Genomic DNA, 25187 nt, shown 5'->3' on the forward strand with positions numbered 1-25187 from the left:
GCTCACGCCTGTAATCCCAGCACTTTGGGAGGCCGAGGTGGGCGGACCACGAGGTCAGGAGATCGAGACCATCCTGGCTAACACGGTGAAACCCTATCTCTACTTAAAAAAAAAAACAAAAAAATTAGCCGGGCATGGTGGCAGGCGCCTGTAGTCCCAGCTGCTGGGGAGGCTGAGGCAGGAGAATGGCGTGAACCCGGGAGGCAGAGCTTGCAGTGAGCCAAGATTGCGCCACTGCACTCCAGCCTGGGAGACAGAGTGAGACTCCGTCTCAATAAATAAATAAAATAAAAAATAAAAATAAAAATAAATAAAATAAAATAAAATACTAGACCCAGACTAATACTGCATAAATTTACCTTTTATCATTCTTTTGCTTAATGATATACACAATTTACTACTGCCTATCAAATAAATTGCAAACCATTCTGCCCCATTTAAAATCCTTCTGAAATAAGGCAAGATGAGTAAATAAACTACTTGCTGTCCCACAGCTCCCAATAGAAATATCTGAATTCCAGGTAGGGCAATTTCCTAACTGACCCATCCCCCAAATACTTTGAAACTCCTTCATGTCTTCCCTTCATCAGTAAAATATTTACTGGGAATTATTAAAAACCATGCAGGAGGCTATCACTTGAATAGAGAATGAATGAAAAAGAAATAAACCCTGCCATTATGGAGCTTTCAGTTTAGCTCACATCCTAGATTGTTGAAGTCCTCCTTCCCATATATCGATCACATCCTATTCATGCTCTTCCAAGATCTGATCAAATTCAGCTTCTTCATAAATCATCCTCCAAATACTACAGCCCTTATTAATCTCCCCAAATAATTAAATGCTAATAAGCCATCCATAACTATTTCACACATATTAGTTTCATCTTTGAAACTAAACTGTAAACCTCAAGTATAAAATCATGCCTTAGTTTTCTTGTATATACCATGGCGTTCAGCATAGAACTGAGATTGAAATAAATACTTGATTACTTTCTTAATTCTTCTATTTTTTTTTACTTTCATTTGTGTTTTGTGCAGTCATTAATGAGCACACAATACACAATGAGTAAAATATAGTTCAGTGGAGATTATTCATTTTCAAATTGCAGCTTCAGAAATATGTATGCCTTCCTTTTGAAGATATATGTAATTAGGCATCATTTCCTTGAGCTGTCCCGAATTTATCAGCAATTACCAGTCCTTGCAATACGCAAATAAGCAGTAAGTAAATCCATATTTCACTTTAATGTGTTATAGGTTAATCACATCAGTGAACTGGTCACTAAGACCTCCCTATATGTTTCATATTTGTACTAAAAATTAGTAGCTCTGGGTTTAAGTATGTATAAAATGAACACTCTTAAAAACTGGACTAATAATTGGACTACTCTCCTTGGATGTATCTCAATTAGGGAACAGTAGAGTTGTGAGCTCTGGAATGAGACTATGCCAGGGCTAAAATTCTAAATCTACCACTTAACTATATCGTCAGTTTACTTATCCTTGAAATGGGATTTAGATAACAGTAACTACCTCATAAGGCTTCTGAAAAGGTAATAACATAAAAAACAAAACGTCTAGTAAAGGGCCTTGAAATGGCTGCTGGTACACATCCCATTTCACACATCTTTAATAACTAAAATCCAAAGATCTAAATCTCTGAAACCATAAAAAAAAAGTTTTTTAAAAACAGCATTCATTTTATGAATGTCATCTGTCCTGGCACCTACAGAGTACAACTTAAAAAAAGTCTCCAAACTTGGTTTAAAACATTATTATTGGGAAACATAAAATTAGTTTCTCATGTGTGCCATACAGTATGCCTCTGCATTACAACGAAACACTGAAGAATTTTGATGCAGGCCTCAACTAAAACTACTTTAACTATAAATAAAATACATTCTGTTATTCCAACTACTTCATTTCAACTACTGTAACTCATAAATGTGAACTCACAAGAAAATTTAAGAGAATTCAACAATACTATCAATTAATTATTAGGAACACTCCCAAAAGACATTTCTCAACTCTGAGCCTCTGTTTCATTTGTAAATGAAGAGTAGATTAAATTATCTCTCAAAATCCCTTTTGAGCTCTATAATTCTGCGTGAGTCATTAGGCATTTCCCTTAATTTACTAAAGCAAGTTTCACAAATACACATTAAATGCTATATTTGTACCCCTGAGTAACTGAATTTTAAAAACGCTTATAGCAGAAGAAAAACACACTAGATTTAATTAAAATAATCTCTATAACTAGGCAAACACTTGTGTCCTGTTATACACTAATACTAAAAACATGGTTTACACGTTTACAGTAGATTAAGCCAACCCTAAACTACAAGGTCTTCCGCACCCTAATTCTCTTTCTAGGACTTTTATCCTCCTCATTGTAATCTCTCCTTTACACTAAATACTGAAAAGCATCAAAACCCTTCCCAAGAGTATCGCAGTTTCACAAATGACATGAAGTCCCAAAGCAAGGACAAAATGTTTAAAAACAAAATGTTTAGGTAGTGTCCTTGGGCAGGAGGAAAAGATGGCATATTGAGTATCCGAACAGATGAATATTTTTCTCAGGTGTATTAGGGTTGGGGCACAGAAGGAAAGCTAAAAGAATACATCTGGCCAAGGCGGGCAGATCACTTGAGCTCAGGAGTTCAAGATCAGCCTGGCCAATATGGTGAAACCCCATCTCTACTAAAAATACAAAAATTAGCCAGGCATCGTGGCAGGTGCCTGTAATTCCAGCTACTCGGGGACGCTGAGGCAAAAGAATAGCTTGAACCCAGGAGACGGAGGTTTCAGTGAGCCAAGATCACGCCACCACACTCTAGCCTGGGCAACAGAGTGACACTCTGCCTCAATTAAAAAAAAAAAAAAAAAAAAAAAGAATACATCTGGCTAAACAAATTCATGCTATTCCTTTCCTGGTTTCAAGGAGTATGCAAGAATGACTTGAGTTTAAATCAACAGTTTGGAAAGAATTTTGAAAATTCTGAAACAAAATTATTATTAAAATTCTGCAAAATCGTCTTTAAAAAAACTAGATTTTTTTTTTTTGCTCTGCTATTAGTCAATTATGTAAGTTATGTTGTTTCCTGATATAAAGGCCCACAGTTATAAAATCAGCACACAAACTAATATTAGTAATTATCCTATTTTAAAGAACTAAATTTAAAACAATCCAATAACATCGCCTTATCTCCTATCTAATAATTCATAAATGTTGTGTTTGGTAAGCTACAGCACACATTTTTGTAGCGCTATTATTACTTAATCGCTTTGCACTTGCTTCTTTATGCTACTGCCTATCACTGATTATGGCTGTGTCATTAAAAAGGCTACATGTCTAATAGAATTACGAGGGAGCATTCAAATGCTTTTTTATTATGGTGGAATTTTGTTTCAGGAAACACATGTTGCTACATTTTAACCATTCCAAACTTCTGCTCCTAGTCCAATCCTTTAACTGTTTCCACAAGTTGGGGGAGGAGGAGCATGCTGGACAAGGGAAACTTAGCTAGAGCTGAACTCTCATCCGGATGAAGGATTTTGCCTCTCAGAAAACAGAATGAGATAGGTAGAGATTGACTGTCAGCATAGAGATCAATCACCACGAGCCGATCAGTCACTGTGATGCTCAAGAAGCTAGATCACATATCCACAGTTTTTTAAAGAAGGGAAACTGATAATCTTTCTGTTCTTTTCTCTCTGAATGCTCTCATTTGATTAACTTCAGTTAACAAATCATGATTCCCAAATATCCTTCATTCCCAAAGCTCCTGTATTTTTAATTTCCTCTAGAATGTTTCCGATTATAAATCATCATTCCAAATTCAACAACAAATTCCAATTTTACTCAGCTTCTTAAAACTAACTCCCTTATTGTCCCAACCACTCAGGCTTACAATCTTGAAATATTCATTGATGCCTATTTACAATCCACTGGAATCAACTGCCAAGTCCTAGCTATACCTCCTTCAATCTCTCAAATCAGCAAAAACATTTTGACTGTGCAGAGAACTGTGCCAAAGCCTGCAGGAGATAAGAAAATAAGCATAGCAGTATTCCTTTCTTTAAGAACTTAAACTCAAAAAAAAAAAAAAAAGAAAACCAACTGATTAGTATAATATACTGTGCTCTTACTGTGTGCCAGGCACTGTACCGAACCATTTTCATGCATTATCCAAAAAAAAAAAAAAAAAAAAAACACCACTGGGCGTGGTGGCTCCCTCCTATAATCTCAACACTTTGAGAAGCCAAGGCAAGAGGATTACTTGTGCCTAGAAGTTTGAGACCAGCCTGAGGCAACACAGTGAGACCCCATCTCAACAAAAAATTTTTAAAAGTAGCCGCACACGGTGGCATGTGCCCGTAGTCCCAGCTACTCGGGGGACTGAGGTAGGAAGACAGCTTGAACGTAGCAGTTTAAGGATGCAGTGAGCCATGATGTTGCCACTGAACTCCAGTTTAGGCAAGAGACTCCGTCTCAAAATCAAACAAAAAAAACCTATATGGTATACACTATCATCTCCATATTACAGATGGGAAGAAATATGACCTGCAGAGGTTGAAGTGTATAAAGTCATATAGCTATTAAGTGATAGAGCTTGAACTCAAAAACAGACGACTACAAAGCCTTTGCTATCCATAAATAAAATAACCCAAAATATAACTGCCAGAAGAAACGTAAAAAGAAAAGAATAATGACGAGTTGATGGGTGCAGCACACCAACATGGCACAAGTATACATATGTAGCAAACCTGCACTTTGTGCACATGTACCCTACAACTTGAAGTTTAATAATAATAAATAAATTAAAAAAAAAAAAAAAAGAAAAGAAAAAAACAATCTTTTTTTAACTTATCTCTTCTGCTCCATCTCTACTGCCAATACTAGGTTTCAGAATTTCTGCAGTTGGCCCTTGAATGGGCTGCTGAAGAATCATCTAGGAAGCCTATGTAAATGAATATTCACAGCCCAACCCTTGAGATTCTGAGTCACTGGGTATGGAGTGTTTCTGATGTGTAGTTTTTTTAAAAAACCATATTCCTAATTCTTCATTCATCCACACAACAAAGATTTGAATTCCTACTATCCACCAAGCCATGTCAAAGGTTTATCTTCTACAGAAGGAAGATCTAGTGTAGAGGCTCAGACACACTTACTTGCTACAGTATCTTGGGTAAGTAGCTTAACCTCTCTTAAGTCTAAATTTTCCAGCCTATAAAACAAAGATAATACTTTCCAGGTTATCTTTTGTGAAAGTTAAGATAATATTTAGCACAGGGCCTGACATACAATTATTGATAAATGCTAGCTATTATTATTTCCTGAGAAACACAACCTAGAGAGTAATTTTTTTCTAGAGATGAAATGTAAGCAAAGTAACAAGGAAATAGTCTAGGCATTCACACATCCGGGCGGGGCCGATGGGGGGGGCGCGGGGGGGGGAATCTAAACCAGGTAAGAATGATTACACAGAGGGGTTTCTCTAATTAGGTGAATCAAATTCATAAGGCTGAGTTTTTTTTTTTTTTTTGTAAGATTTCTTTAAACAGAAATAGAGTTAACTTTACTGACAAAAATGAAGCAACACAAAGTTCTGAAAAGGCAGTCAAGAGTCCCCAAAGTGTTAACAGAGAGAACACAGGACTTAAATACAGAAGAACTCAGGTCCAAATAGCAGATTGAACCACCTGCCAGCTAGACAGCATCAAAAAAGTAATTTAAATTCTCTAATTCTGTTTTCTCACTTATAAAATTAGGTTAAAAAATAGGTGTCACAGAAAGCATAGCCAGCAGGTCCTCTATCGGACCTTTCCCTTCTGTGCCTAAAATTCTGAACTGTGTTTTACAATGAGCCTGAAAGTTCATTCACCGCCATATAGTATTTGCAATCCAAAGTCAATATCTCAACACAAAACTGGCAGGCAGGAAAGGAGGGTGAGTTTTTCGCTAAGTCTAAGTAAGAATCTGACTTCTCACCAGGAGCATGTCTGTTGTACTTACTTCAAACAGCATGCAAAACATGACTCATCAAGGAATAAGAATTTCAATGAGTGCTTTTTGGTTAAGATATTGTGAGTATTTCTGCCTTTGGAGATGGCTAAAGAAATAGCATTATTCGGCCAGGTGCAGTGGCTCACGCCTGTAATCCCCACACTCTGGGAGGATGAGGTGGGTGGATCACTTGAGGTTAGGAGTTCAACACCAGCCTGGCCAACACGGTGAAACTCTGTCTCTACTAACAATACAAAATTTAGCCGGGCATGGTAGCAGGCGCCTGTAATCCCAGCTACTTCAGAGGCTGAGGCAGGAAAATCACTTGAACCCAGGAGGCAGAGGGAGGTTGCAGTGAGCCGAGATCGTGCCACTGCACTCCAGCCTGGGAGACGAGAGCAAAACTCCATCTCAAAAAAAAAAAAAAAAAAAGAAACAGCATTATTATTAAACAATATGCACAGAATTTATGGAAGAAACATGAACTTCCCACATACATTTCCCTCATTTACCCAGCTTTTCCCTACTGCTCTTCAAACAAGATCATTCTTATCTGCACTAATTGCTAGAATGTGGCCACAAGATGAACAGCTCCTCTTTCACTGACTCCTACAAAATATTTATGCTTACATTTTAAGATTGCTAAGAAGTTGAAGTCAATCAGCAAAATTCCTTAATCCACTCCAGATATGAATATATCCAAGACTTTGACCATAAGGCTATATTAACCTCTGCTATCATAATCAATGAAACTAATTTACCAATATTGTATTTACCACGGGGGAAAAAAAAAGACAAAAGGGAAAAGGAAATTCACAATGCAGTTCTGTAACCAAGCTACAATTTAACAAAAGTATATAAGGAGTCCCCTCATTTGGCTTGAATGATGGAGAAACTTGAGTAAAAACATGCATTTTAAAAAATCATTTAAGGTCGGGCATGGTGGCTCAGTTCCGTAATCCCAGCACTTCGGGAGGCCGAGGCGGGCGGATCACAAGGTCAGGAGATCGAGACCATCCTGGTCAACATGGTGAAACCCCATCTCTACTAAAAACACAAAAAATAACTGGGCGTGGCGGCACGCGTCTGTAGTCCCAGGTGCTCGGGAGGCTGAGGAGGCTGAGGCAGGAGAATTGCTCTAACCTGGGAGGTGGAGGTTGCAGTGAGCCAAGATCGTGCCACTGCACTCCAGCCTGGTCACAGAGCGAGACTCCATCTCAGAAAAAACAAACAAACAAACAAAAAAACGAAAAAACAAAAAACACATTTAAAAAAATGATCCCCTCCACTGCCCAGAAAAAAAAAAAGCCTTAGGATGATCGTACAAGTGTTACAATGGTTTTTTTTTTTTTAAATGTTTGTGAATGCCTTTTTAAAAAAATGCTTTCTTCACCACTAATAGCAAGTTTGAGTTCTGTTGTTTAGTTTTTAAGCCATCAATGGGAATCTATGTGCCCAAATTGTATTTTACAATACTTTCCAATACAAACCAAAAAAGTGTGTATATAAGGGTATCAATGTGAATGAAGTATTCTTTTCAAATTCTTTTCAAAATAAGCATTCTCTTTTATGACCTGAATCTAGGTGATTCATATGTTGAGTTCTGCTGGACGATCCTGACAAGTTTTGGGATTAAGTTTCAAGTTTCCTAACTCTTAAAAGCTTTCTTATCTAAGACGAACAAGTTTTACAGATGGCCACTTTTTTCCAGCCACCTTTTCCCTAATTTATATAACGAATGAAATGAGCAACCTGATTCAGGTTACAACTTTTTACTTAAACTAAGTGGGTAATTGTAATTTAGAGACCTAAGAACTGAATGCATTCTCTAAAGCATAAAGAAATAGACAAATTATAGGTGCACAATTTGCATTCGGGGCCCAAAGAATTTTGAAATGTAAAAGCTTCCTGTTAAGGCCATACTTAGAGATGCTTATCTCAGGGTCCTCGACCTCAAGGACTTATCCTCCATGTGCTAATAAAGCTGAAGGTGTAACTTCCCAGGAGGCACCACTGGCAACTTGCAAGACCAAAAAGCCTTTTGAGGACCAAAATAACTGAAACTCTAAAGGGGGAATTTCAGATTGTGACAAATGGTAAAGAGAGGGAGGTGGCAAGGGGACTCCTAATCAGTTCCATTCAAATCATCAATGTGCAGTTAACAACCTCTCCGTATCAGAGAAACCAGTGTAATAACTTAAAAATATACTATTGTAATAATTATAATTTTAAAACAGAAATACTCTAGGTTAAATTGAACCCCTCTCCCCGATCCTACCGGTCATTCAGCATGTTTTAAATTCAAGGTTGCCCTTTAGGAAAGGAGGTCACTTAAGGACAGCTGACCTCAATGAGACATCTTGTATACTAATTCGAAACTATTTCAAAGAGGGAAAAATGGAGATTAGAAAAGTAACATACTACTTGAGATGTTACCATATTATTTCTTAGGGCCACAGTTATTTACACTATTTTTTTGACAACTCAGTAATTTCTAAAGCATTAATTATGTAGCAATATTCGTCACTTTAACAAAACACATTTAAAAAGTTCTATCCTACTGACTCAGGCCAAATCTAATTTTAAAACTGAACTTAGACATAAAACTACTCACCAATTAGACTAAGAAGGGGGAAATTAAAAAAACTATTGGTTCCGAGAAATAAGAAACAATTAAGAAAAAACTTTATAATAAAGTGTTCATCAAAAACTTTATAATAAAGTGTTCATCAATAAAATACATAGAAGTTCCAAGGCTAATCTAGGCTAGTGCTTTCCTAGGGAGAATATTAAGAAGTTGGTTGTTTCTCTCTACCTAACTGGGATTTTAGAAACTGCCACACTAGCTAGTTATGAGAACGAAGATTAAAGAAATTTCACATAAAGAGTGAAGGACATACAATCTTTTAAGTAACAATAATGAAATTAATAATTATAATTAATAATTTAAAAAACAAGCCTCTCACTGCCTTCCCCCTCAAAAAAAAAAAAAAAAAAACTGGGAGTGTTTTAGGAAAAAAAAACCCTTTCCTATAAGTCATCGTGAAGCAGTGATTCTACATTAAAATAAGAGTAGTCTATTCTCTATGTAGTTATGAGTGTGGTACAACTCTCTAAAACGTCTATTAATACCAAATGAAAGACCACTTTAAAGCCATTCTACATTTTAGCAAACTACCCTACAGATCTAGGAGTAACTACTTGCAACTTAAACACATTCCTATATACCTCTATACCTTCCTGCTTCCTTCAAGATACCATCACAGAATGAACGAATACAACTTAAATTAGTTTATTTTCCAGGGTGCTTCCTTTCTCCCCTCTCCATGAAACATAAGCACATTTTTTTAAGTCATATAAATAGATACCAAGCACCTGTAATTCGGCCTCTTTAAAATCTGCTTAATTTTAAAAGTTCTAATAAGATGTGTTCAGGTTGGAAACTAAAAACTACCTTATAAGGGTATAAAAGACTGAAAGCAGGAAGCGGCTTTGACAAAACTAAGGAAGTTACAGCGCGCTTGCTCACTGGGGGACTTTTTTGAGGCTACAGAAGTAACACATGACATCTTTCTCCCTCGAATTAAAATGTGACTCGGTTCACTGGTTGAAACGCAGAGGGAGATGGCAATGACCGGGAGTCGAAAGGAGAAGGTGGGTGGTCAAATGAAAACCCCACTGTAGGTTCCCATTTTCAGAGTCCGATTCTTCCCTTTCCCCACCCACACCCTGGGCAGAATGTTGTCACAGCGATCTTGCAAAACCTACCAGGAGCGCTTCTCTTTTCTAGCTCCTCTACCAGGCCAGTCCCCGAGCTCGGCCCCTGGGTCCCCAAACCGACTGGCAAAAAGGGACACGGAGGGAAAGCAAAGCCGGATGGGTCGGGCCCGGGGACCACCCCTAAGACGACCGTCCCTAGCACTCTCTGGGCGGCACTGCCCACCGCAGTGGGGGAAGGGCCGGGAGGGGTCGCGCGGAGGAAGCTGCTGGGAGGGTTGGGGGTTGAATCTGGGGCCCGCGCCCCCGCCCCAGTCCTAGGAGGGAGAAACCAGGGGACCGGCGAGGCCCTGGCTCCGGGCCCCACCCCTCGCTGGCCGGCGAGTCTAGGACTGACAGCCGGCGGCATCACCTCGCCGCACCATTCATTTCCCGGCCTCCTCCCTCCCCCGCCATTTTCCTTCCTCCGCCTCAGTTTCCCCACCCCCGCCCGTAAGCCCCCTTACCCCGTGCCACAGTCCACCACACAGGCCGGCAGCCGTCCCGCCATCTTCCTCCTCGCCTGCTGCTGCTGCTGCCGCCGTCTGCTCCGTGCTGCTAGGGGCCAGAGATTGGCGGCGGGAGACAGGCGCTATCTGACCATCCACAGCCGGGCCGCCTTCACCGTCCGGGGGGTAGCCGGGAAGCCGAAGCAGTAGCAAGAAAGCAGCAGGCTCGGTCAGCGGCTATCACTTCCGCAACCCAAGCAGGCAGGCAGTCCCCGCCCTGCCCCGCCGCGGCCTCCTCCCCCTCTCTCTTCCCTCCTCCTCACTCCTGCCCCCACCCTACAACTTCTTCCCCTCACGCCGCCTTTCCCCGGGAAGCCAAGATGGCCGCCGGTGCCGACGCCCCGGCCAGGCCAGGCCCAGGCCCCGAGCACTCCCCCTTCCGCTCCGAGCGGGAGGGGCTAGCGAGCATGCGCAATAAGGTGCGTTCGCCTGCCGGGGCTCCGATCCTGAAGTTAGTGAAATCCACTGCGGGTTTTCCAGGAGGGTAGAGACGGAGAAGTCTAGCCGAGCTTCTAGTTCTGCTTCTGAAGCTGGAAGGGGCTTTTCGGTGGTAGCCCTTGGGTTAGTTTCAGTTACTTCTTTGCTAGGTTGAGGAAAGAGTGGAAGCGCCTCCTGCAGCCACGAATATCCTCCAGTGCCTGGGAGAAAACGGCCTAATCGAAAACGTCCGCGGCATGCATCCATTCTTAAAACTTGAGTGGCTGCTTTTCTGGGTGGAAAAGAGCGATATCACACAGGGTGAGCAGTCGGGGAACGGATGAACAAAGGCTTGCACCGTGGCCCTGATGCCTTTGTTCCGAGTTTTATTCAGTTGTACTTGTGCGTTGTTACAGGACTTCAGAATGTAGCCCTGCCCCCCAACCCCCGCCTCCCAAGGCCGACCTGTGCTCCTGAGGAAGGCAAACCGTCCAGGAATATATTCTGCAAAACTACAAATAGCCTTTATTCAAGGCTTTTGGATTTTGACAAAGATTACCCTCAGGAGTAGTAAGATTCTACTAGCAGGATAATAGAAAGGATTAAGCCCCCCCAAAAAAAATTTTTTTAAGTTAAAGACGGAGGCGGGCCGCAGTGGGTCAGGCCTGTAATTTCAATGCTTTGGAAGGCCGAGGTGGGAGGAGAGGATAGCTTGAGGCTAGGAGTTCGAGATCAGTCTGGGCACATAGGGAGAACCCCCCCCCCCCCACCACCATCCCTCCAAAAACACAAAAGAAAACTGGAAAGCCTTAAAGAAACCTTTCAAACTTTAGTGTGTGTCAGCATCACCTGAAAGGTTTGTTAGAACGGATTGCTGGGCCACACCCCCAGAATTCTCTGACTGGGCTATCTGAAATAATGCCTGAAAATCTGCGTATCTAATCAGTTCCTAGTTCCACTTTAGGACCCTTGAAGGTTAATAGCTTTCCTCTCTACCAGGCTCATCTTACAATAAACCATTCTGAGTTTGCTAATGTGAAGCTAAAATAAAAATATTCTTTAAAAGGAAGGATGTCTTATTCAGTCCGTGAGATCATCTAACGTGGTATTAAGCTGGCCTGGGGGATGGAATCGGGTGTTTCATTTATTCACTTGACAGGTAAGTATTGCTTACCTACTCTATTATGGCAGGGACTGTGCTGACTCTGAGTATTCGGTGGGACAAAATAGTTAAGGTCTCTTGTAGAGTTTGCAGATTAGCGGAAAACAGACAAATTGTGTCAAGAGCAGTAGAAAGGAGAGCTGAGGACTCTGAGAAATGAGGGCGAGGAGTGGGAGAATGGGAGGAAGGTGGAAGGCAGGGAAGGAGACTGACCAGCTGGTATTTAAAAGCTGAGATGGGGGGAAGAGTCTCCCAGGAGAGTGAACAGCAAGTATCAAGGACCTGAGGAACGAACAAGCTTGACATCTTCCACAAGTTGAAAGAAGATCCATATGGTCAAAACGAAAGAGTCAGAGAAGATGCAATGGGAGATGAAGCCTGAGAGATAAGGAAGAGTCAAACAGTGCAAGAATTTGTAGACTGCTCTAAGCATTTTAAAGTTTATCTTAAAAGCAGCTTGATAAAGTAGATTTATAGTAATTGTTTAAAAATAAAAATTAAGCAAGTTGACAGGATTTAGGCAAGAAAAAGTTGTGGCTGCTTTGTAGAGAATGGCTCCAGCAGAGTCCAGATTAAATCATACATTGTATGATATGTTGTGTTCCAGAGTTCAGGGATAGAACTATGTGAGGGTCAGCATCCAGATGGAATCAGGTATGTGCAGAGAAGACTCACTAAAGGGCGTCATCATTAATTAGTGTCCAGCATGTCTACAGCTATTCACGAGAGAAGGCTTTTCTTAGAGGTTGTTTTCAAAGAAGTCAAACAACTGGTTTTCTCAGATTTGTTGTCGTTGGTTTCTCCACTACCTTTTAGAAGGTGCTAGATGGGGATTCTTTGCTCCCACTTCTACTATCTGGTAATTGAAGTCCTTTGAGGAAGCATATGCTTGAAGATTGGCTCTGACAGAAAAGACAGATGTGGCTTAGTAGGGGTAGAATAAGTGATTGTTTCCAGCAGTTACAAGTAGTAAGTCAGGAGTGAAGAGATCCTACTAAAGAAGTTCCAAGAGCAGAGGTTAATACCCTCAGTCACTTGGGCAGCCCATGCCAGTAACCCTCAAGATGGCTACCCACACTCTGGCCTTGCACAGTTGTCATGGAAGTCGTTAACTCAAGCAGGGTTGAAAACTAGTGCTTCGAGGTCTAGGCAGGTACTGTTATTAGTGAAGGGGGCCATAAGGAGGGATGGCAATGTGAAGAACCCACAACCCAACAGAAGGCAGCAGACAACTGTTGTCATGTGGAAATACAGCCCTGGTATTGCCAGAGCCTTTTTTTTTCCCAAGAGAAGTCTGAAATCTGCATTTTTATCTTTGGTTACTGTAACGGTTTGAATGTGTTCCCCCAAAGTTCATGTGTAAGAGATACAATTTCCGATGCAACAGTGCTGAGAGGTGGGAGCTTTAAGAAGTGATTAGGCCAGGAGGACACTGTCTTCATAAATGGATCACAGGACTGGGTGCCTGATAAAAAGGAGTTTGCCCCCCTTCCCTCTCTCTTGCCCATGTGATGCCTTCCATGGTGTTTTGACACAGCAGGGGTGCCTTCACCAGATGATGGCCCATTGATCTTGGACTTCCCAGCCTCTAAAACTATGAAAGATAATTTCTGTTCTTTATAAATTACCCAGTCTCTGATATTCTGTAAGCAGCACAAACTAGACTAAAACAGTAACTCATTTTTTTCTGCATGTCATATCTGACCTGTGGCCTGCCAGTTTGCGTCTTTTGATTTCAGAAGCTACATGTGGTTCAGAAGTTTGTTGCCTTCAAATACGAAGCTCATGTCAGTGCTAAGTACTGTCTGTCATTTCATAGGCATGAGGAGACTGTCACAGTCTCACATGGCCAAGACTGTCCTGTGTTTGTAAAGGCAGTAACTGTTAGAAGCATTTGGAAGCTTTCAATGCTTGTTGGAAACGTCATTGGTGCTTATTCCCCATAATCTTGTCCACCCACTTTGCTTGCTTAAGATCCCTTCTACTTCCTGTTTGCTGCATGCCAACTTGGCCAACCTCTCTGCTCCTGTGGTGGCCCAGCCTTCCTCAGCTGCACATAGCCTTCAGATACACATCCGGCCAAAGGGTTTCTGACCACCCCGTTTGCATATGCACCCCCTCCCTGCTTACTCATCTCCAAACACAGAAGCAAAGGATGTCAGACACATTTCATCCTTCATTTCATATTTCTCCCTAATAGCACCTCAGTTTCCTTTCAGTTCAGGTCAACCTGGTGCTTGGTTCTTACCCATTTCCAAACCTGTTCCCAACCTTTCAAGCGTGTGTGAGTCTTGCAGTATCTTTCTCCTGTGGCTCAAGTAAGCCATAGCAAGTTCCTGTTACTTGCATCAAATTTGAGAAGCCTAAGTGGTACAGAAGCCCATAGAGTTTAAGTGATTTTTCCCAATATCTTTTTTTTTTTTTTTTCTTGAGATGGAGTCTTGCTCTATTGCCCAGGCTGGAGTGCAGTGGTACGATCTCGGCTCACTGCAAACTCCACCTCCTGGGTTCATGCCATTCTCCTGCCTCAGCCTCCCAAGTAGCTGGGACTACAGGCGCCTGCCACCGTGCCCGGCTTTTTTTCGTGTGTGTGTGTGTCTGTGTATTTTTAGTAGAGACGGGGTTTCACCTTGTTAGCCAGGATGGTCTTGATTTCCTGACCCTGTGATCTGGCCGTCTCGGCCTCCCAAAGTGCTGGGATTACAGGCGTGAGCCACCACTCCTGGACTGCAAAATCTTAAAGAAACTAAGGAACAGAGTCCAAACCAAAATCTAGTTCTTACGCCTTTTAGGGGCTCTTTAATTGTAACGACAAATTAGCAAATTGTCTTTGGATCTTAAAAAGTGTCCAGGAAATTCATGCCACTCAATTTCCATTATTTTAAGATGAAGAATCGTATTTTAAAAATCAACCTAGGTGTGTACTACAGGGATGACTTTGCAAATTGGCAGATGAACCAGATTCACAGAGAGCATCAATTCAGAGCAGATAAGTGGTCGAGGTACCCCACGCAGCCTAGTGGTCAGAGGGGAGGGACTGATCTTAGCAACTAACTTACTGTGTAGGGAGAGCACCGATTTTATAATCAAAAGACTTGAATTGAGTATGAACTCTTTGACTTACTCTGTTTCTTCATCTATAAAATTTAACCTATAAGGTTGTCGTAAAGCTTGAATTTTGTAAGAAGCCTATTGTAAATTACAGAGTGATTTTATTTATTTGGACAGATCAAGAGGAAAATGGTTTAGTTATAAAGTCATGACTGACTTATTACTTAAACATACAAAATGAAACACACAAAAGTTTGTCCTCTTTCCAGATGTTATCTTGGGGCCCGTGTGCCTACACTTTTGATGCTACCATTGTGCAAAATATTTTTAGAAGCTCTTCTCTAGACTTGCCTTCAAAGCCTACAGCACATTGTTTTAAATGTCTTCACTGGTGGCAGATCTTGCCCTTTGTGAGTAGATTTCATTTTCGGGATTGGCCAAAAGTCATTTCTTCAGAGCCAAGTCCAGTAAATAAATGGCTTATCAACTAGGGTTGTGTTTTATCAGAAGTTTTATGTGACTATAAGTAAAACTGGTTTTCTTATGTGACTTATAAACTGCCTCTACCCTGGTTTTAAAATGTAGTTCTAGAATATTTTATTCAGTGGCCACATCCCTGGGGACTATAGACTGAATGTCTGTTCTCTCATCCCCCCACCAATTCATATGTTGAAATTCTTGCGGCTGGGCGCGGTGGCTCAAGCCTGTAATCCCAGCACTTTGGGAGGCCGAGACGGGTGGATCACGAGGTCAGGAGATCGAGACCATCCTGGCTAACACGGTGAAACCCCGTCTCTACTAAAAAATACAAAAAACTAGCCGGGTGTGGTGGCGGGCGCCTGTAGTCCCAGCTACTCGGGAGGCTGAGGCAGGAGAATGGCGTAAACCCGGGAGGCGGAGCTTGCAATGAGCTGAGATCCGGCCACTGCACTCCAGTCTGGGTGACAGAGCAAGACTCTGTCTGAAAAAAAAAAAAAAAAAGAAGTTCTAACCCCCAGGGTGATGGTATTAGGAAGTGAGGCCTTTGAGAAGTTATTAGGTCGTGAGGGCTGACCCCTCATGAATAGGATTAGTTCCCTTTTAAAAGAGACCCCAAAGAACTGCCTTACCCTTTCCACCGTGTAAAGACACAAGAAGACAGCCATCTATGAACTGGAAAGCAGCCCTTCACCAAAGGTGCATCTGCTCACATCTTGATCTTAGACATCTCAGCTTGCAGAGCTATGAGAAATAAATTTCTACGGTGTGTGTTTGTTTGAACTGGAGTCTCACTCTGTCGCCCAGGCTGGAGTGCAATGGCTCAATCTTGGCTCACTACAACCTCTGCCTCCCGGGTTCAAGCAATTCTCCTGCCTCAGCCTCCCGAGTAGCTGGGACAACAGATGCATGCCACGAAGGCCTGCTCATTTTTGTAATTTTGGTATAGATGGGGTTTCACCATGTTGACTAGGCTGGTCTCAAACTCCTGAGCTCAAGTGATCCACCTGCATTGGCCTCCCAAAGTGCTGGGATTACAAGTGTGAACCACCACACCCAGCCAAATTTCTATTTTTTTACAAAGCCTAAATTTTTATTATTTATAAATAAATTGTTTTTGTATAAGGGATTGAATATCCCTTATCCAAAATGCTTGGGACTACAAATATTTAAGATTTTGGATTTTTTCAGATTTGGGAATATGCACATATACAAAATGAAACATCTTGGGGGTGAGACCCAAGCATAAACACAAAATTCATTTATATTTCATATATGCCTTATACACATAGCCTGAAGGTAATTTTATACAGTGTTTTTAATTTGTGTATGAAACAAAATTTGTGTATAAGTATTTACGTGTAGCATTTTCCATTTGTGGTGTCATGTCAGTGCTCAGAAGATTTCAGATTTTGAAACAGTTTGAATTTTGGATTTTCAGATTGGTGATGCTCCACTAGGGATACTTTGTTATAGCAGTCTGAACAAGCCAAGACGCTGGAATAAAAATAGTCATTATATGCTTGATTTCATTGAAAAAAAATGTATATATGTATATGTATGTATACATATATATATATATTTTGAGACAGAGTCTTGCTGTGTCACTCAGGCTGGAGTGCAGTGGTGTGATCTAGACTCATTGCAACCTCCGCCTCCCGGGTTCAAGCAGTTCTCCTGTCCCAGCCTCCCAAGTAGCTGGGATTACAGACATGTACTACCACGCCTGGGCTAATTTTTGTATTTTTAGTGGAGACGGGGTTTCACCATGTTGGCCGGGCTGATCCCAAACTCCTAACCTCAAATGATCTACCCGCCTCGTCTTCCCAAAGTGCTGAGATTACAGACGTGAGCCTCCGCACCCAGCCTGAAAATATATTTCATAGAGCGATAATGTCTGTACAACATTTGAAATGAGGTGAGATTCTGTTGGATAGAATCCTACTCCCCTCACTGCCTGTAAAGAATGAATAGTTTCAATTTTGACTCTCAGTTTGAAAGAAAAGTTATGCCCTGTCTCCCTTGTCACACACACACACACACACTCTTGCGCAAACATATACACTTCCTGTTATATATAAAAATGGATGACAAATCTCCAGTACCCAATAAAATCTATACCCCTTTTTTGGGACCTACAAAGTCCCCCATGATCTGGTGCCCACCTCAGTGTTCAGCTTGTCTCATCTTCACCCCCGTTCCATTAAGCTGCATTAACCTTCTTGTTGCTGTTCACACCCACCAGGCTATTCCCACCTGCGTCCACTCCCTGCACTTCTCCACCAGTCATCAATTAATCCAGAATCACTTGCCTCCTCAGAGAAGCCTTTCCTGACCACCCAATGTATAGTAGCCTGTCTCACTGCCTCCCCCATCACCAAGTGTTAATTCTCTGGGGGAAATGTCTTACTTACTTGTTGGTTTGTTTGTTTCTTATCAAATAGGGTTGTCTCTCCCAGTTAGAAAATACTCCCACTGGAATTTGAAGAGAGCCTGGCATGTAATAAGTGCTCAATAAATACCTGTTGAGAGAATAAATGAATCAAATAACAAAAATAAAACTGTAAATGATAAGAAATTAGAAGGGAATTTAGAAAAAAAAGTTTATGTAATCTCAAGGTGGGGAGGACTTTCTTAAGTAAAAGAAGAAACCCATAGCCATTAGTGGGAAGATTTGGTTACGTGAGCAGTTACATTCCCACTAAGATATATTTTTAAATTATAGATTAGAAGAGAATATTTTAAAATAGAAAAACTTATCCAGAGCTGTATGGAAAATGAACATGCCGATCACTGGTAGAGATGTGAATTGCCACACCCTTCTGGAAAGTTATCTAGCTGTGTCTACTAAAACTTAACATTCACATATATTAGACTTAGAAATTTCATTTTGTTGAATTCTAAAGATATGAATTCATAAAGATAGAATTCATTTTGTTGAATTCTAAAATACGGATGTTGGTGAGATCGTGATTATGAAAGATTTTAAAGTCAGAGTATTTAGAAATGCATTGTTTGTTCCCAGTGCCACTATGGCCAGGTAAATCTCAGGGGCTTTCTTATCCCAGAAGGCAAGGCTGGATCTTGAGGGACAACTAGCAATCTCTTCCTAGAGAGATATGGAGCAGAGATTGACACTTACTCCTTCTTCCTTAGTAACAACACCTGGATTTGATTCAGATGCAGTGTACCCAGCCAAAAGACTACGTTTCTCAATCTGCATTGTAGCTGGATGTGGCTGTGTGATCAAGTTATGACCAATGAGATATAAGTAGAAGTAGCTGGGCCAGGCACAGTGGCTCACACCTGTAATCCCAGCACTTTGGGAGGCCAAGGCAGGAGGATCACTTGCACTCAGGAGTTGGAAACTGCAGACCAGCCTGGAGAACATAGTGAGACCTTGTCTCCACACAAAATGAAAAGATTAGCTGGGTATGGTGGCGTGTGCCTGTGGTTCCAGCTACTTGGGAGGCAGAGATGGAAGGATCACTTGAGCCCGGGAGATTGAGGCCTCAGCGAGCCATGATCATGCCACTGTACTCCAGGCTAGGTGACAAGAGCAAGACCCTGTCTCTCAAAAAAAAAAAAAAAAAAAAAAAAAAAGCTGGGTGGAACATCTGGCAAACATCTTTAAAGAAGGCTGACTCAATTACGAGGGGCACCATTTTGTTTCTTGCCCTCCACCCTTCTTCCTGCCTGAAACAGGTAAGGTAACTACAGCTCTTTCGCCATTATGGATGACAAACTGACCTTGAGATTGGAAGCCATGTCCTATGAAAGATAACTAGAAGGAGCCCAGGTACCTTGTAACACTAGAGTATCATATTAGCCCTGGACTACCCACCTCCAGACTTATTTTGTATGACAGAAAAATAAACCCTTAGTGTTTAAGCCATTATAATTTGTCATTTTTGGTTATATGCAACTGAATCAAATACTAATTGATAATACCATGTTATAATGTTAAATATAAAAAGTAAGTTGCTAAGTAATGCCAGAAGAATATAAACTCAAACATGTATAGGTAATAGGCCAGTAATACAGAAAGGTGGATGAGTGACAGTATAAATAGTAGGGATGCAGAGGACATATTGAATTGGAAAGCCCCTGCAACATTAATAATATTTATTACCATGTGGCCATGTGGATTGAGATCTTCCAGTTTTTCATGTTAAATTTCCCCAGTGTTCTGCAAACAAAACATTTTCCCAGCTGTATCTACACTGCAGCCTATCAGTTTGTGACTTTTGATTTGTAGTATGGTCTAATATTTAGAAAATGGAATAAAAGGGAGAAGGATAGAAAGGAGAAAAGAAGGAGGGGTGGACCAGCACTTTGGGAGGCCGAGGTGGGTGGATTACGAGGTCAGGAGTTCGAGAGTAGCCTGGACAACGTGTTGAAACCCCATCTCTACAAAAAATACAAAAATTAGCTGGGCATGGTGGCATATGCCTGTAATCTCAGCTACTCAAGAGGCTGAGGCAGGAGAATCACTTGAACTTGGGAAGCAGAGGTTGCCATCAGCCAAGATTGTGCCATTGCACTCCAGCCTGGGTGACAGAGTGAGACTCATCTCAAAAAAAAAAAAAAAAAAAAAAAAAGTTACGTCTGCTGTATGTTAAACTGGGAGTCTAATATATAAACGTGTGACCTTGCCAGTTAGGAGAAAATCCAGGAAATGGTACAAACAGTACCTTGATTTTTTTTTTCCTCATCTCAGTCTAAAACTGTGCAGTTTATTCCAGTGTGATGAGAAGAAATTGGACTGAGAATCCTTTTTTTTAAATGAGGCATCCATTTTCATCCTTCGATGAAATTGACAACTTGTGACAATTCTCACTTTTTGGAACAAGTCTCCTAATTATAGAAGAAGCTAATGATGATAATATAATAAATTATAAATTATTTGACTGTTTTCAGTTTATCCAAAGGAAGTTTATCAAACTTTCTCCTCATACTTTCTGCTCCACCCCACCCCCCCAGCCCCTGATGCACACGCTGTGCCCTCACAGCACTTATGCCTAGAGAATTATGATCCTTAAATAGCAGCCAATTGTTCTTAAATAGCAGTCAGTTGTTCTAGCAGTGTATCAGTTAGATATTCCAGAATATTTCACAAAATAATAATTTTGCAGATGGAACATTATAGCTCCGTAGTCTAGCAAATGAGGGAACTAGGATACAGAGAAATTAAGTGACTTAAGATCTCACAACAAACTAGTGGAGTACTTCTACATAAATGTATCTCTAGATACTCATAGAAGGTAAAAGCTACATTGAAAAGTCACACAACTCTTCTGGAAAATAGCAAATTCAATGATGCTATAAAGTCTGGCATAATATTCTAGTGGTCAAGACACTTTGGGTAGTAAATGAGAGAAGCCAAATTCAAATCAGGCTAAGAATAAAAAGCAATTTTTTTCTTTCAAGTGGGTGGAGCTCAAGTAAGTGTAAATTCCAGGGGATAAATTGGATTCAGGCATAGCTGGATGCAAAGACTCAAAAATGTCATCAGAATCTGCCTCTCTTTCTCTCTTGGTGTTGCTTGCCACTGTGTTGTCTTCATTCTCAGGTAGCTTTACTCACACAGTGGCAACAATGGCTTATATCCTAATGGTTCATCAACCACAGGGCAGAGTACACTTTTCCTCAGCGGTCCAAGCAAAACTCCTGGGACTGACTCTCACTGGCTTACTTGGATCAGGTGTCCTGCCAGAGCACAACACTGTAACTCCAGGTGGCCAAACTTGAATCTCATACCGCATCCCTACCACCAGCTCCACTAAAGAACCACATGGACAGAAGGGGAGGAGTGGTCACAAAAGGAAAAATAAATGTTTATTACCCAGAGAGGGATAATGAATGTAAGGCAAGCAAAAACAAGGAAAAACAGTCCATTAAAAAGTTCCTATTTACACTCACATTGAACTGTAAACTAATGCAATTAAGAGTCTCATTTCTTGCTTAGTGGTTAGGGATTTATATTTCTTTAAAAAAATACTGCCAATACTAAGTAAGGGGATACTGTAAAAGACGACAATGAATAATATGTAATGAAAAAAACTGTGGGCTTTGGAAAAAAAAAAAAAAGATGTACTGTGAGTGTGTGTTTATTATATTGTTAGCCCATAAATGAACACAAAGGCAAATGAAAAATAAAAACACTGGACATCTGCCAAACATTACATTAATCTCAATGTTTGATGATTCCATCAATCCTGCACTGGGGAAAGCAGTCATTATGTCTTTGTGGTAGCATTTGTTTATTTTGGTTTCCATATCATCTGAAATGCTGATGAGCTTGTGCTAGATACACGTGGATAATATTTTATTAAAAGGCATATATTTAGTTCATAAAGAGAAGTCGTCTCATACACAGCCAGTTCCTTATCATAACTAGCATTCTCTTCATTCATTTGTCCTTTCATTCATTCGTTTATATTATGTGCCAGTTAGGAACTAGGAACAAGGCTAGACTCTAAGGAGATGACTAATTTGCAGCCCCACCCTTTCAAGTCAAAGTACAGTAAAGGGAAACAGACAAGTGAAAATCCAAGTACACCATGACAAGTGATTAACACAGGGCTTGAGAAGCAGAGGAGGACTCTAACTTAGAGATCAGAGAAAGCTTCAAAGATGGCTTAGGGAATGCTTTCCAGGGTGGAAAGGAGGTTAAAGGCAATTCTAGAGAAAATAACGTGCGATGACACAGAGACTTAAAAGAACCCTGGGTGTTTAAAAAATGGGTTACAACTCTGGCTATGACATAGGGTGTGTACAGGGGAAGAGTTGATGTGAATGACTTTGTGTGCTAAGTTTGGACTTTGCCTTGTAATTCTAAAACTCCCTCAGCTAGAACCAGACTGACACTAACGAACCATCTGGATAACTTGTTAAAAATACAGATTGCTCAGACCTCACTTCTAGAAATTTTGATTCACAGGAATCTGTGTTTAAAAAAAAAAAAAAATTCCAGCTGAGCTCAGTGGCACGCACCGATAATCTCACCTATTTGGGAGACTGAGTCCAGAGGATCACACGAGGTCAGGAGTTTGAAACCAACCTGAGAAATATAGCAAGACGTCATCTAAGAAAATGAAAGATTTCCTATGTAATTCTGGAGCACATCCAAGTTTGAGAACCATGGTATGTAGGAAATGAGGAACTGTCAAAGGGTCTTGGGAAAAATAATGACATACTTTGGAAAGAGAGGCCAGGCACGATGGCTCACTCCTAGAATCCCAACACTTTGGGAGGCCAAGGCAGGGGGATCACCTGAGATCAGGAGTTCGAGACCAGCTTGGCCAATATGGTGTAACCCCGCCTCTACTAAAAATAGAAAAATTAACTGGACTTGGTGGTGTGCACCTGTAATCCCAGCCTTTAGGGAGGCTGAGTCAGGAGAATCACTTGAACATGGGAGACAGAGGTTGCAGTGAGCTGAGATCATGCCATTGCACTCCAGCCTGGGCAACAGAGCGAGACTCCGTCTCAAAAAAAGAAAGAGAGAGAGAGCCCTTTTTTCCAGTGGCGAATTGCTTTACAGCATGTCAAAACAGGAGACGGGGAGACCTGATAAGAGAGTGTGACAGAACAAGTCAGAAATGGCGAGCACCTGCACTGTAGCAGAGGCAGTGGGGCTGGAGAGGAGGCAAATGTTCAGAGGTATTTCTGAGAAATGTAATCCACAGGACCAGATGATCTGTTTGATGTGAAAAAGTGAAAAGGGGTGGATTTTAGTTTGCAAAGGGTGCCCGTGAGAACTGGAAGTGACAGGTAAGCAGGAAGCGTGGCTACGTGTACAATAGCTGAATGTTAGCTCAAGGTGGGAGACCAGGCTGGAGCTTGCCATGGCAGAATGCCAAGGCTTGGGGTTTGGCTAGCCAAGAGTCAGAGGCTCAGATCCGGGAACCCTGAGGTTGCAGGCTTGCTGACTACCCTTTGCCTGGGGACACATCCCCTTTGTTGTACCTGTGGCTCCATGCCAGTAGTCATCTCTCATAACCCTGTAGTTAGGTTTGGTTTTTTTCTTTGTTTTGTTTTGTTTTTTGAGACAGGGTCTCACTCTCTCACCCAGACTGGAATGCAGTGTCGTGATCTCGGCTCACCACAACCTCCGCCCCAGGCTCAAGAGATTCTCCTGCCTCAGCCTCCTGAGTAGCTGGGATTACAGGTGCACACACTACCACCCGGCTAATTTTTGTATTTTTTGTAGAGACGGGGTTTTACCATGTTGGCCAGGTTGGTCGCGAACTCCTTGACCTCAGGTAATCTACCCGCCTCGACCTCCCAAAGTGGTGGGATTACAGGTGTGAGCCACCATGCCCAGCCCCTGTAGTTAGGTTTTATCTCTAGTCTATATAACTCCCTGAAGCCAGAACTATGGTTTATCTGTATGTTCTCAGACCCCAGCCTAGTGCTGACACATATTTGATACTCACTAATAATTTCTAGGTGAATGAATTTTATTAATTTCCTAGATAATTACAGCTACCACAGCCTCATTATATCCGAATAGTCCTTTGGCCTCATTTTTTGTGATAATTATATACATTTGTATTTCTGTAATTCTACATGCTTCCATTATTACTTTCCAAAATTCACATTTTTGTGATGAATAAGAGAGTAAGCAAAAGACATTCCTTTCTCCCAAACATTAATTACTGCAAGATGCCTATATAATTAGTGAAACAGGCATCTCCTACACGTGCTAATTTAGATTCCACCAAAAAGTGCTTGATTAGCAACAAAAATTTTTAATGTTTCAATTGAATTAATTTAAAACAAGGAATAATTTTCAATTTAGTTACCCAGACAAATTGTATGGATCCAGAGAGATTATTTTTAAATAAGGTGTTATGGGCCAGGCACGGTGGCTCACACCTATAATCCCAGCACTTTGGGAGACTGAGGTGGGTGGATCACCTGAGGTGAGGAGTTTGAGGCCAGCCCGGCCAACGTGGTGAAACCCCGCCTCTACTAAAATTACAAAAAATTAGCTGGCCGTGGTGATGCGTGCCTGTAATCCCAGCTACTCGGAAGGCTGAGTCAGGAGAATCGCTTGAACCCAGGAGGCAGAGGTTGCAGTGAGCTGAGATCGCACCACTGCACTCCGACCTGGGCAACAAGAGCAAAGCTCTGTCTCAAAATAAATAAATAAATAATAAAGTGTTACGATCATGTCTAAAGTATCTGTGTGTCTTTTTCACATGTGATGTCACATTGAATAAATTAGAGAAGCTTTACTCAATCCCCAAAGTAGTCACTACCATGAATGATAAGTCATACAAGGAAGAAAATGTAAGACAAGTAAGTTTCTTCACTGTGTATATGGTTTTGTTCTGTTCGTGGATTGGATGATTTCTTTTTCATTAACTTTTCCATTTTCTTTGCCTTTCTTGCAGATAAGTGCCCTCTGAGTACCCAACAGGAATGTACTGTTTATATAGAGATTTCAAATCAGCAGAAAATTCAAATAGCTATAACTTTTCTTTATAGTCCATCATGAGAAAGAGTAACAACAAGTAAGCAAGCTAATTATCAGCTATTTCAGTAGTTTCGTTTCTTTTTTTTTTTTTTTTTTTTTGGAGACAGAGTCTCGATAGGCTGGACAGCAGTGGCCCAATGTCAGCTCTCTGCCACCTCTGCCTCCTGGGTTCAAGCAATTCTTCTGCCTCAGCCTCCTGAATAGCTGGGACTACAGGTGCCCGCCACCACATCCAGCTAATTTTTGTATTTTTAGTAGAGACGGGGTTTCACCATGTTGGCCAGGATGGTCTCCATCTCTTGACCTTGTGATCCACCTGCC

The 25187-nt window shown here is 41.2% G+C and overlaps 1 protein-coding gene across 1 annotated transcript in view; it reads right to left on the reverse strand.

Annotated features, from left to right (window-relative positions):
- The window catches only part of ACTR3 (actin related protein 3), a 73036-nt gene extending 62460 nt beyond the window's left edge, over positions 1-10576 (reverse strand). Inside the window, exon 1 of the mRNA XM_007964759.3 lies at positions 10231-10576. Within this exon, the coding sequence (XP_007962950.2) occupies positions 10231-10274 (44 nt within the window). The 5' untranslated portion in view covers positions 10275-10576. The remainder of the gene's footprint in view (positions 1-10230) is intronic.
- Between the last annotated feature and the right edge of the window lie 14611 nt (positions 10577-25187).

The sequence above is a fragment of the Chlorocebus sabaeus genome, chromosome 10 (genome assembly GCF_047675955.1).
Source record: "Chlorocebus sabaeus isolate Y175 chromosome 10, mChlSab1.0.hap1, whole genome shotgun sequence".
Classification (NCBI taxonomy): Eukaryota; Metazoa; Chordata; class Mammalia; order Primates; family Cercopithecidae; genus Chlorocebus; species Chlorocebus sabaeus.